This window comes from Girardinichthys multiradiatus, chromosome 15 (assembly GCF_021462225.1).
Source record: "Girardinichthys multiradiatus isolate DD_20200921_A chromosome 15, DD_fGirMul_XY1, whole genome shotgun sequence".
NCBI classification, from domain to species: Eukaryota; Metazoa; Chordata; class Actinopteri; order Cyprinodontiformes; family Goodeidae; genus Girardinichthys; species Girardinichthys multiradiatus.
In genome coordinates, this window is record NC_061808.1 from 33,607,221 (window position 1) to 33,621,749 (window position 14,529).

Sequence of the window (14,529 nt, forward strand, 5' to 3'; positions counted from 1 at the left end):
ATGTGTCAGGTAGTGATCAGTGTGTCCGGAAACATAATGAAGACATTTATGGTGACCCTAAATTCCATTAAAAACATAAAAAAAGCATCGACATAGATGTGTTACAAACTGGATCTAGAATACTAGTAAGATTTCGCTTTTTATTACTGGCCTACTATGTTCATCTTTTGCCCGCTTTTTGTTTGATTTTTGTAAGAAAATTCCATCATTAAAAATCTTTCTGTATTATACCTTTTATAAAAAAAAATATTAAAAAGAGCAATTTACAGTTATTTTACACTTCAAATGTCCTCTGGCTTTTGTTTTGGAACAGATATGACTCATTTTGTTCTTTTGCAGCACAAGATGTCACAGAATATGCATCGCAACAACAAACAGAAGTCACTACAGCTCAGGTAAAGGAACTTCTAAAAATACGGAGACTTCGTACAGAAAAAAAAGAAATACATGCATACATACAACACAATGTCATGCGAACATAGTTAATTTTTGGGAAGTAAATTATTTAAGATTTGCATTTCAGTACCATTATTCAAACATTTCATGCCATCTCACTATACATACATGACATGGGTTTTACAGTATGTGACATTCAATGCATCGGCTGCGGCAAATGGGTACAACAGGCCTAATTTTGAAAGTCAAGTTAAAGTACATATAAAAGTGGGCTCAGTAACATTTGGATATTTTATAGCTAATAATACATATGTTCACTCTATTGTGAAACACCACATTTTTCACAATGAAATTTGCCTCAGCATAAAGACTGTAGCCACGAGTCAAATTGTGATATTAGCCCAGCTGCAGTGTGTTGGTGCTGGTACAAAGACAGACAGCAATAAAAACCAGCCTTGTGCGACCAGAGTAATCCTCTAAGAAGATACTGACTGGCCTATATTCAGCTATATCTGTGGAAATATGGGGCCCCTCTATCACATGCCACCAGCTAAGACTAGCCTGACAGAGGTTATTGTGAGATGGGTATCTGTCAGGGCTGGTGACCTTGACTGTGTTTGTTCTGGGAGTGTGACACAGACAGTTATCAGGCCGTGATAGAAGAAGATAATGCTGTTTACCCGGTGAGGCAAAGGCAGCCATTTTACCGGACTGGTACAGTATTTGTAGAGGTCAACCTAATTCTTATTTATGGTGTATAATTTGACGTTTTACAACAAAGACGACTCAACTGCTGCTAAACAGACGCCAGGTTCCACAATCAAGTACTCCATTGCTTTAAAAAAATCATGGTTTGAAAACTACCAAAATGTTGCGTCATTTTCCTGGGGTTAAAATTCTGGTAAATGAGAAGCCAAACTGCTGGAGAAATCAGAGTTATCTTCACTCGTTTGGGGTTTAGAATAGCGCCTCCACATAAAATGTATTCCTTCATTTAACGACAGGACAAAGCCTGTCAGGAACAGGTCAGGAACATTTAAAGTTTGAAACCAATGGAGGACCATCCATCAGTGTTTTTCTTAAGAATTGTGAAATTAACGTTAGCAACAGGCTACAAGAACTAGCATCTCCGAAGTAAAGCAAGCCCCCTGCCGCTAGGTCACCAGTTTATTTAAGGGTTTCCACTTAGAAAAAAACAAACAATCGGTCGGCAATCTACAGATACATTCTCGTTCTTTTTTAAAAATAATTCAATTAGATCACACAGTATTATGCTTTTTCCAATGCTTGTTTTTTAATACTGTAGTACCTTTAAACTGTTGTACTTTAGTTCAAGTTGTTGCTATACTATCCAGACAATTTCAGGGTCAGCATTCGCTTATAAAAAATGTCTATTTGGCTATTTTGAAACATTTCCAGTAGTGAAAAACAGACAGAAGCACCACCCATCACTCATATTCTACACCAAACATAACAACTTCTAAGAAATGTAGCAGGAGGAGCTTATCCTATGTTGAAGCTTTTGACGTTAATGCTTTTGACTCCAAATGATAATTATTATAGCATTAGCATGAGCATAAGCATAATATTGTCAGTAGTATTACTTTAGCAGCAATAGGAATAGTTGAAGCATTTATGTTTTAAGTGAATTCAATCAGTTCATGTAAGACATTTTTGTTATAAATTTGTATGTTACCATCTTGTTGACCTGAAACCCAGCTATTTTTACTTAGGGCTATCATACTATTATTTGTCTATCCCATGAACCTAATGTATGTGCAGTAGAAAGAAAACAACATTTCATATAATAAAAACATAATTGATAAAAGACAAACTTGTCACTGTCCTTTTTTTATTTATTCTCTGCCAGAACACAAGATAAAGCTCTGTTGTTCTTACTAGCTAGCCTGCTTCTGTATATTGTTTAGATATTGAAATATAGGGTGCTTAAATTTAACCGGATCAAAAGTCTAAAACTAGCCCAACATCTTGTAATTTTTATTCTTTTTTTGCCAGTGGAAAGAATTAAATGAGTTTTGATGTAAAAGTAAAAAAAATAATAATAATAATTATGTGTTAATGAAAACTACTTGTTACATTAAGACATCTGTAAGTAACAACCCGCCAAAGAATTAAGGGTATGTTTTTCTAATTTGCATTTTGTTGTTTGGAATTTTACTTTAACTTCTTTTTTTTCTTCACACTACTCTGTGATACTTATTTGCTGGCCTCCTTTTTTAATGTAAAACCAGCATCATCCTCATTTCCAATAAACAGCACACGGTTTGGGATGAAGGAATGTTTGACTCATGGTTGTTTATTTATAAAGATTAAAACTCACTGAGACTTTGTTTTAATAGAAAACAAGGAAACAAATGCTGCTGTATACTATTTGGCAACACTAATAGGAAATGAACCTGACAAACACCTTGTAAGGGCACACAGAGACAATTATGTACTAACTGAAAGTTTCTGTTATGATTGATCTGCTGAAAACTTCAACATAATATGCCAGCGTTTTGGTTTAACTTTTTCAATGCACAGCAGCATAGTAATGGTGTTAGAATTAGGCTTATTGCCGTTGAGATTCTGCTGCACAGCATTCACTCCCCACAGGATCTCCCCCTCTGCAGCTCCGCAGCTTATTTTCTGCCCCTGCTTAAGAGTTTCTACAAACGCTGGAACAAACAGAAATGTTCTCCTCGGTTTTTACTAAACCTTGACAATTCTATCTTTACAATATGATGTGCAAGATAGTTATTTGTAATGGAAACAGTGTAAGCCATCTGCCAGGTTCAGCTGTTGAGCTATTTTGGATGCTACAGAAAAGCATGCAGTGGGCTTTCGGCATACTGTATTTTTCTTGCTCTACTTGATTTGGTTTTGTCTTTTGTTGATACTGAGGTGGTAAAAGTAAGGTGTGCAGAGTTGTTTTTGCCTGTTTTATCTGCTAACTTATCAATCTTGCTGGTTTTCACTGACATGCCTGAGTGTCTGCCCCTTAAGGAACCTCTATGACCAACATTCACTTCTTTTGAGAGATGATTTCAGGAGGTGAACACACAACTGTTAACATCAAAACCGACATTTACTCCTATGGGTTTAGAGTTTCTTTTTGAAGATTTAACAGGCAAGTTTTGGCAACTAAATTTTTTATATTTCTAAGAGTTGGGAAAAGCTTAAGTAACCAGTTTGTGCTAATGAGACACACTGTTCAGACTTAGGGACTGAATGATTGACCAGTGGGGCTGCACTCGACCTCTGTCGGCTTAGCTGCTGTTGTTTGGGAGCGACCACTCCATGGCGGACACTATACGCTCCCTGCATCTTAAGAGATGCCTCAGCATCTGAGAGTCTACCAGTAACCTACGGCTACTGATCACTGATGTCAATGACTACTCAAACGTTTGTCACATGATCAGGATTTTCCCTGACTTCAATGCACTCTATCTCCTCCCTTTCCCTCTCCCTCTCCCGCTCCCTTTCCCGCTCTTTCCGCTTTGCCCGCTTTTTTTTCTTGTGCCTCTTTTTGGACGGCGGAAAGAAAGTCAAGAAGACGGGCAGGATAACAAAACAGTGCAGCAACGTACAGCCTGCCGTGAGTAGGGAGCACTTGAACAGCGTGTAGGTCAAATTGGAAGGCACAAAGACTAGAGGCATGATCCCAATCACAAAGCAGGATGTGTTCTGCAGGATGGCTGCCCCGTGCTCCTCCAATGCCAGCTTGATGCACTGTGTCCTCGTGTGCTCAGTGGCCAACACAAAAGTGTACAGGTGTGGTGCACAGTGATCCATAGCAAAGTTGAGAGTATAAATAAGGCACAGGATTGAGATGCTGTCCATGCCGACGTTCCAGAGGGTCATCAAACCAAAGACGCCCAGCTCCACGGATGTAACCGTGAGAATGAGCCAGAAGTTTCCCAAAGGGTTAATGACCAGGAAGAACGTAAGGATAAGGATGGTGAGTACGCTGAAGCCTGAGGTCAGGATAGGTGAGATGACAGAGGAACTGTAACGGTCCATAAAAACAAACGTGGGATTGAAGGCAATGAATTTGATGCTGTTGATCAGCATCAATGGGCGAAGTTTTTCCAAGAGCTCTACCACCTCCTCCCTTTTCTTCTCTGTGGTCCGTGCTACCAAGTACATCCGTGAGGCGATAATATCGTACTCGTCAGTCTCACGGTTTTTAGAGAAGATAATGTCCTCGGTAAAATGCTGGTACTCCGGGCTGCGCAGGAAAGAACCCTTCAGGATATTAATGAAGTCACTCTTGGTTGATGCGCTGACATTCACTACCCGGAGATAGTGGAAAAAGTTGTCCATCCAGGAGATCTTGTTGAAGCCATGACTAAGAGTCTTGAGGTGCTCCTGCACAGTGGAGTTCCAGTACTCAATGGGCTCGTAGATGTAAAACCCGATCACTGGACTGTAATTACTGAAGTACTTCTGCTGGGTCACAGCGTAGGAAACGCTCGGTGAGTTACTGGCCAGCAGGTTCACTATATTAGATCCATCACTAATTTGTAAACATCCCATGAATGAAAAAGAAGCATAGATGAGATAAAGAATAACTACAAAAGGTTTCACATAAGTGTTGGTAATCCACTCAGTGTAATGCTCACGCAGGAAGTGCTGGATGAAGTGATTTTGGTATGGCACACTGTCGTGGTGCGTGGACAGGTCATGGCCGTCACTCATCATGGATTTAAACCATGTTGGCTGGCGGTCTAAGTATTCCACTGAGGGGATCTTACAACAGAAAACACTGTGGTAACGGTTCTGCTCCAGCTGTCCAGCAAACACCAGGCAGGAGCCATAAAAAGAGAAAACATAGAAGTAGTTGACCAGGATGGCCACACACATGCTCTGGCAGAAGATTTTAACAGACTCAATGTTGGTGAAAGGGCTAGCTCCCATGCCGAAGGTGATGATGTAGAGTGAACTGGTCATGGTGTAGCACACCATCACATCCGCAAAGGCATCGGCCACGCGCTCCTTGAAGGGCAGGTTTTCCCTTGTTCTCCTCCAGCCAGCCAGAAGTTCAAACACCCCTTTGGTTCCATGACCTACAGAGGAAAAGAGAAATGAATGTTAGGATATGCACATAGAAACAGTAGAGTTACAAGTATTGATGTGTTTATTTGAGTCAAACCCCTAAGAAACATGGTCACTCTACTAAACCACCAAGCCACATCCCTTGATCTCTATATTGGTATTGGAATAGTGAAACCATGTTGTTTTTATTTTTACCGTGTCCTGTCCGGCAGAGAAGCACTCAGAATTGTTGTCTGAGTGCCAGGAAAAAGCCCAAAAGATTTACTTTCACAAGTGGAGCATTACAGCTAACGCTTTAAAGCTCTAATTGATATTCATAAAAATAAACTTTATTAGAAACTGCTTTGGGATTATTTCAATTGTTACCGACACGGAGACAGAAATGGAAAGGAAAAACAAGAAGCACAAAAGAGAAAAAAGGGGGACAAAAAGGAAAAGGGGAGAGAAGGAAAAAAGAAAGAAGGATGGAGAGAATACAATATAACACCCTGCTTGCTTCAACACCTGCAGAAATGTTCGTATTACCAGCCTTTTTACCGAAGGGTGCACAGTACTTATGAATGCAAGATGTATTTAGTAGTAAATGTGGCTCAATATAGAACATTTGTGTATCTGTTAACACCTGAATCTAAACACCTGTGGGTCTGAGTTTGAGCATGCATGTGCATACAAGGTTTCTCCATAAAAATATGCAATAGTGAGTGTGAGGATCCACACACCCACTCCCTTGACCCGGGACAGATACAGAGGAGATCTAAGCCACAGACATCCAAAGGCCCCACAGAGCACGTGAACCCCAGGGACTACCGCGACCCACCCAGAGAGGAGCAGGGGAGAATCCCAGGGGAACCACCCAGAAGCCACAGTGCAGAAGCCCCAGGGAGCTGCATCGACAAGCCAACAGGCCCCGCTGACAGCTGTTTACGCCCCAGGAAAATCCAACCATGGACCCAGAGACCTGAGACCCCGGGACATATCACTCCCCAAGCAGAGGCCTAACCGAGCCCAGGGGTCCAGGCCCCGGCAAGCAGCCACCAGGAGTGAACCAGCACACAAGAAAAGCACCTGGCCCTGGATACCGAGAACCACAAGTACACCGGCGGGCAGAGATACCAACCACCGGAGGGAATAGGCCCCACATTCAGTGGGGGCCTAAACTGATCGAGGAGAGGGAGCAGCCCAAGACCCAACCTGACACAAAAAACAGGCACACACATTCACACCCTCAAGTGTACAAATAACAACACTTACACCCACGCATCCAACTTAAAGACAAACAACATGGACGTCGTACACTCACTCACACTCCCCATACATACTCTACATTCCCAAGTCCAGGTGCCGATACCCCATAGGGACAACCGGCCCCAGACCCAGGAGGTGGTCCCCTTCCCTCCGGGGGTGGAGACAGGCAGACCACCCCAACACCTGAACCTGAGCGACCCCGGCCCAGACCCCGACCCGACCCCAGTCCCCAACCACCCCCATCCTCATCCAGTGAGGGGGCCATGTACAAAAGAGGGGTCTACATGGTCCAAACAAGCTCGCCAACCAGAGCCGCCACTGAATAAAATAGTCCCAACCCCCAATGAGTTCCAATTCCAACCCCATGAGCCCTCCAGCCCCAATGAACCCGACATGAATATCCCCACTGGGCCACCCCCAACCAGGACACAGACATCGAACACATGCCCCCAAACCCAAACGCCATGACTCACCCCCCACAGCACATGGGCACACTCCCACAGGAGAGCTTCATCCCCGACAGGCCGATGAAGCAACACCAACACAGCACAAGCTCCACACACAGCCCCACTCCAATAGGCACTCCCGAGTTCCAACAAGGGACGGAGGCATAGGCACATCCATCAGGCAAAAAGCTAGGGACAGGTACCAGGCCACGAGAACGTACCGAAAACCAGGACCAACACCCCATTCCCCCCCCCCGGAACCATCCAAACCCTCAAACCCCAAACCCCAGCCATGACACCCCATCTCCTGCCCGGAGGAGCCACGACCCCCCAACAAAAAGGAGCCAGCCGGAAGCGTGCCCAGCATCGACCAAAAGTGTGGCCCCACCACAGAAAACTGAGCAGACCAGCCAGCCCAGCGCAACCAGAATATGCCACACAAAGGAGGGCAGATGACCAACATGCCCAACCACCTTGAGCCAACCACCCCCAGCCAACCAACCCCAGAGCCAGCAGAGCGCCCAGTCCCTGATGCCCGGCACCAGACCCCAGTCACAACCAGGAAAGCAGGGCAACAAAACATGTCCCACACCAACACCGAGGCCGCCAACAAGAAACATCCAACCCAAAATGGCAGGCCCACCCAAATGCTAGCTCCAGACATGCATAGGCACATGCACACCCCACAGACAATCAAGCCGAGATCCCCCTGGGCAGCCAGGCAGTCAAGCAGGCCCTGCAATGCAACCCCCCCCCCCAACATGCCCAAGAAAAAGACACCAGCCTAACAAGCAGAAGGCCGGCAAAGAAAGGCCACACCAAAGAGGCCGCACTCCCCCCTGAGATGCAGAACCACCAACATCCATGCCTGCCAAGCAGAAACAACAGAGCCAAGCCAAGCTGCGGTTCCCCCCGAGCCAACGCCACAGCAACACGACATATCCTTCCATACATCGGTAGGGGCACGGTGGAGACCACCAACCCCAAGCACACACCACCCACCACGAACCACCCAGCAGACAAGCAAACCCCACCTCAGCATAAGGCCGAGAGGCCTGATGCAACCGCCGAGCCCAGCGACGCCCACCCTGCCATACAAAACACGGAGGCCAGAGCCGCCACGCACATGACCACCACCCCGACACCACAGCACACCAAACAGCGGAGGACAGTACACAGTAATGAGCACCCAAAGTGGAAGCCATGCACAAAGCCCACACCATGCAAGTGCGCTCCCACCAACCCTCCAAAAACAAAGCCCCTTGCAAAAGTGGACCCACGTGAGAAGAAGACCCATAGCATCCAGGTCCAAGAACATGCCCGACCCCCATGCCCCTGCCTGAAGTAGCCCTGCGAAAAAACCCACCCTGAAGCCCACAAAAGGCAGGCAGCCCACAGAGCCAAAACCAAAACCCATGGCCAGCCTGCCCGCCAAACCATGCAGACCCCTCCACCCCCCCTCCCCCAGACAGAACTGGGACCGGCGTCAGGAACCGGAATCTAGACAAGGAACCAGAATTCGAACCGGAACCACCCAGGTCCAAAGGATGCCCATCCCCACCCAAGGCTAACCACCCACCTCCATCCCGGAACAAAACCTACACCCACCCCAACATTCGAACAACTCTCAGAACACATAAGACATTAGACACCCAAGTTGACTCCGCTCCGCCCCCTCCCACAGATCCTCTACCCCGCCAGCAGAGTGCACTCCTTGAAGGAGAGAGCACTTGCAATGAGATGGTACCTACCCATCAGTTTAGGAGGCCCTTATGCCCACCGATGCACCGAAGGCGCCCAGGCCGGTGTCGGATGCCAGAGCATGCGTCGGCCCAAAAACCTCAGTGACATACCCACTGGACCCAAGCCTCCCCCGGCCCAGCCAGGACCCCAACCCGGGGGCGACATGCCCCAGGAACCCAGAGCCCCCAAGTCCATCCCAGGACCACCAGGCCAGTAACCTATGTCTGCCGGTACAGGCTCCCAAAAGGATCGCATGCAGCCACCAAATGCCGCCTCAGAGAGCCACCAAAGCCCCACCCCAGTTGGGGCCACAGCCCCCAGCACCAGGCCCCCAAGAGACCCCAGCCCAGGGACAACCCAAATGCCCCAAACCAAGACACCCCCCCCGCATCCGCCACAATGCCCCACGGGACAAAGCCAAAGGTGCCCCACCCCCACTAGGTGATGGAGCCGATTAAAGGAGACCAGAGGGATTGATCTGATGAGGAGGCAGAGGCTGTCTCAAGACTTATATAATACAACAGAAGGTTTCTGTACTGGTTAATATTAAGAAGGTTTTTATTTTTCCAATTCATGAGGATAGTTTTCTTAGCAATACATAAGGCAGTGAAAACCATGTGAGTTGAATTTGTCTCTATGGTGACATCATCTAAGTTGCCCAACAAGCAAACTGAGGGCGAAGGTGAAATATTACATCTCAGAAACCATATGTTTTGACAATGAAATTACAAGCAGCTAGCGCTGCATTATCTTAGGTCCTGTCCATGCTAACAAAGATATTTTGCTGAGATTTGCTGTTTTGCAGCTTTCATGGACACACAGTTACAGTGATTTAAACAAAGGTTCCAAAAAACTCAGATTGTGGTATATCCATGTAGAATGGACATCTGGAAGTTATTAAAACAATCAGGTTGAGACCCACTTGCATTTCCAATTCTTTAGACTGGGTAAATGTAGATTTTTTCGAAAACATAATATTCAGTTTAGGCGAAAGCCAGTTACTGGCATACTTTTAAAAACATATGATTTTAAATTACATGTCCAGGGTGTACCCTGCCTCTCACCCATAGACGTCTGGAGACAGGCACCAGCTTCCCCACGACCCACTATAGAATAAGCGGTAGAAAATGACTGACTGACTGACTGATTTTAAATTAACAATTTCTTAATGTTTTAAGGTTTTGATGAATTACTAGTCATTTAAGTATGTAGTAATCCACTGCTGCTTCTCCCCAACAAGCACACTACTGGTCAGCTGGCTAAAATAAAGCTCACAAACGTCTTCCTGGTTTAAAAGACAGAGACACAGTCACAATTACTGAAGCCATCACTTTCTCTTGCTCTCGGTGGAAGACACACACGTTTTCTCTCCTTCCCTCCCTCCTGATCCCTGCTTCTGCTTTTTGTCTGTATTTTTCTCAGAGCCTCGCTTTGCATATCCTCCAAACTTTTAAATTATGGATTTGGTCAGCTGGACTCTCAACATAATTGATCAATTTGTTTTTCGACGGGAAGACAGCGTAAAGGAGACCTTCTTGTCCAGACGGGACATTCTTCTCTGGATGCACAATGGATTCTTGGCAGCAGTGGAAGATTGTGTGCCTGACTACGATGTCGGTCGAGGACATAGAAAATGTGTACATATTTGGACTTTTGATAACAGGATTTCTGCTTTTTGAAGTTGGTGGTTACCTGGCTTATTGAGTGATTTGCAAAACATGGGCAGCTGTTCAAAGTATTCCAAAGCTGCCTGCAATGTTAGATTGAGTCTGTAGAGCGATCAACACTCAGACTGAAATGTTAAGAGAGCAGAATCGCAAGCTGGACACGATTCTTGAACATAATCGCAGCCTGGCAGCTACCTCTTAAGGTAGTTGGAAATTCACAACTGCCTGAACCACAACATTTATTGTTTTTCTAAATCTGGCGCCCCAATGTGGCCTTGGCAGCTTCTGCTAATTGGCTATCGACAACATATCTCCTGGATGTTATATAAACATGACGCTCTTCCCCAGCACTCCCCTACCAGCTGTGTGCTGATAGGACTATGCGGCCGATTGATAAAACTTCCACCACTCTTCTCAAGGACAATGGCGCTTCTATCAGTGCTCACAGTCTAATTCTTGCAAACACACTCAGACTTATATTCCACCGTACCCTTGCTAAATCTTTTCTTATGTGTGTGTTGCTTACCCCTGCTGAGGTTTTTTGTTATTATTTCACATTCTATTCTGCTAAGAATAGAGTCTGAAATATGTTTTTGTTTTCCTCCTATCTTACTTTACCTAAATGTGTGATTTCATTACTTTTCATAGATTTTCAGATTTCTCAGAGGGATTACCAGCAAAAGCCAATTATTATTAGTATTTCATTACTTTTTCATTGACTTTTTGTTTTATCAGAAGGGTTACTAGCGAAAACCAAACATTATTAGTAATTTGGACATTAGCTGCTCTTACACCAATGACCCAGCTTTCTTAATTAGACTACAATGGACTGTTATTACTTAGTTCAACTTCAGTACCAGTAAAAGCAATATATTATTAGCACCTGAAAATGTGGATTAAAGCTGTTTTGTACCAGTGACTCAGCTTCACTAGTTAGAATTCAGTGGAATGATGAGACTATCAATATTATCATATTCTTCATCTTCTTTTAGCATAAGATGCTTTATTATTAAGAGTGGCTTGGAACCAATTTCTACCAGTAAACTTGGAGGGATTATTAATTATTATTACTCCCAAGGATTATAAGTGTCATTTGATTTGTTTTTCTGTGTTTATTTTCTTTGTGATTGTATTGTAATTGTTCTTCCTCATGTACAGCGCGTTGAATGTCTTGTTACTGAAAAGCACCATATAAATAAACTTACCTTTACCTTTTACCTTTACCTTAGGAATGTTCAACCCAAGCCATTAGAGAGACTAATTACCCGAGTATCATTGTTATAACTGTGATGTTTTATTTTAGCGGTAGGAATCGCTATGGCTTTTCTATGGTGGCCCTGAAGTGCAAACCACATCAACACTGCTATACAAGAATATTTTGAGTCAGGACATACATACGAGGTGATACTGGATATGCTCAGGACTTATACATTTTCAGTTAGTATGTCTACACTGAAGACACATTTAAAACAAGCTGGACTGTACATTCACAATGTAACTACTCTCCACTTCCTGAGGTGAGGCATGGCATTAACTTCTGGTTCAAAAGCCTGCCATTGCTGTTTTAAGTTGTAGTTGTGCTTAGTGATTTGTTAATGTGATTTGCATTTCAGGGCTTGCTTTTGTTCTACCACCTCACAAGATCTTTTGCAAGCATCTTGACACTGTTCTTTAACACTGCCTTTTTTTCTTCTTTTCCTACATCAGTTGTAATTGTACTTAGGTTATTACGCAACAGAGTCCAAATCTGTCTTCGTCAGGTCCATTCACTGGAATCAAATCTGTGGGCTTTTTACTAGTCAAAAATACAGACAGAAAAATACGCCGTACAAAGGCATAAGTGCAAAACCACCCACACTGGAACACCCATTCGCCCACATGCTGTGCTGCTGTTTGAAAAATGCACAAGCCACATAGCTGGGAGTAAATGTACTTCAGCAGGAAATTGTGAATGCACTATCAACTCGATGTTCCTGGGTTGCATAAATATTTCAGTACCGTGAACACTGCATTTGGCTCATCCATATCATCAGCCTAGAAATGTGCCTGTATGAAGCTAGCTGGCGGACATAAAAGCAGGGGGGATTACTACCCTTAACTGCATTCTGAATTTCCCCTTGTTTGACACAGAGGGGAAAAAAGTTAATTAACTTTAAAGGATTAAACCTATGTAATGAGTCAGCTAGATGACTCTTCCTGCTTTTAGTTTTATTAAGCTGTCCTGCAAGTCAATTAGTTAGTGTCATTTGGTATACATGGAATGAAGAGAGGGGGAAAAAAACACCCAGCTCTGTTTTTGCAGCAATACACCAGGGGCTCTGCATGCGTTCCCCTTCACCAATTATCCAATAGAATGTAGAGAACCATGTCATTTTGTAGACACGACTGAAAAGGCTGTAGAATTCATTATGGTGATTGATTACAGGCAGGTGGAGGTGGATAACAACAAGCAGTCCATCTGGTGAAGAGTCCCTGGTTAGTTTCACTACTAACAAAGATCTGTGGCAAAATATGTTCTTGTCACTGTTGAATGTTGTCTTGTAATTTTACAAATTAGGTAGTGTCACTTATATGTTTATGGTTAATAGATATTTGAAGAGCAAATATTATCACATTTTAGAGCCAGAAAACCCAATATCTTAAAAGTATAAAACACCCTTTCTACTATTTTTGAAAGCGGCTAACTAATTTCAGGGGGCATTTTGCTGACATACAAATAGCCTTTCGAACTCTGCCTCTCTAAAACAGAAAGGTACTACCATTTAAAGGAGGGCGGCTGATGGTTTTCCTCAAAAACCTTTTGCAACAGGTATTGTAAATGTTAAATAGACCTGTGGCCACTTATAGGCAAAGGAAAAAAAAGCAGTGAGCTCTCTAGCTTTTCCCAAAGAATCTGTATGCAGAAAATGTGGGTGGAGAGAAAGAGAGAGAAGGCAGGCCATAAGGTATCCACCTGCAATAATCAGTGGCAGTACAGATGTAAACGATACACTTTATATAGAGTTACAGGCAAAGGAACATATGAGAAAACTAACTAAAGACAGACATTTGTGATGCATGATAGATGGTTTCCTCGAAATAAAAATGTGACAGCTAGATAACAATAGTGCAGTGAAAACACCAGGGGTTAAACACAGACTGATTAGGTGTAGTAGAGTGAGACCTTCAGCTGCTACTGTTCACTGCCACAGTGTTTTACACAAAATAAAGTAGGCCTATACCAGCAACATAGTGGTGCTGATGCAGGGCCCAAGTGCATCAGAATAATAATGCCTGTAAGAACCATTTTCAAAAATTATATTTTCTATAATGTCAGAGTTTTTGTTATTTTTTTGTGATGTACTGTTTTTCACCTCTGTGTTAAATTACAGGCGGACTGGGCTTACCACAGAGTGCTTTTGCCAGTGTGTTAGGGCTCCAAGTTACTGACTCTAAGACATTTTTCCTGATTCATAACAAATAATTACTTAAGTCATCTTCTTATGAACTCAAATTAGAACTGTGGTTTGTTCTTGTCACTACATTTGTGTAGGATGGCACCTGGGTCATGCACAGTAGACTAGACACTCCATGCATAACATCATCCCTCTGTTGTAATGTTTGGCTGCATTTTCAGTTGCTTTATGCACGCCTGGATAATTAATGTAATGTATGTGAGCTATGGGTTTACTTGTATTTTATTACAACATTACATACATGTTTTTTTGAATCCATAGTCCGACTATTTTTACATTTATTCATTCAAACACTAGTTGCACTGTATGGTGTTACGACTGCCTTTGAAAACTATTGGTCTGCCTTTATGTTCTTTTGGTGCTCACTCTTGCTGGGAAGAACCACATTCTGAATAACAATGTTCTACATACACTTGTACTTTTAGTTGATGCTAAAGGGAACAAGTCAAAAAAAGATGCTTAGTGTGGACACTAAGCATGTATGTGGCTGGAAGAAGGATGACGTCTTACTACAACAAC

General features: G+C 43.6%; 1 protein-coding gene across 1 annotated transcript in view; it reads right to left on the reverse strand.

Moving 5' to 3' along the window:
• Positions 1 to 208: 208 nt before the first annotated feature.
• The window catches only part of ptchd4 (patched domain containing 4), a 54,637-nt gene continuing 40,316 nt past the window's right edge, over positions 209 to 14,529 (reverse strand). Inside the window, exon 3 of the mRNA XM_047387367.1 lies at positions 209 to 5,465. Coding sequence (XP_047243323.1) covers positions 3,796 to 5,465 — 1,670 coding nt within the window. The 3' untranslated portion in view covers positions 209 to 3,795. The remainder of the gene's footprint in view (positions 5,466 to 14,529) is intronic.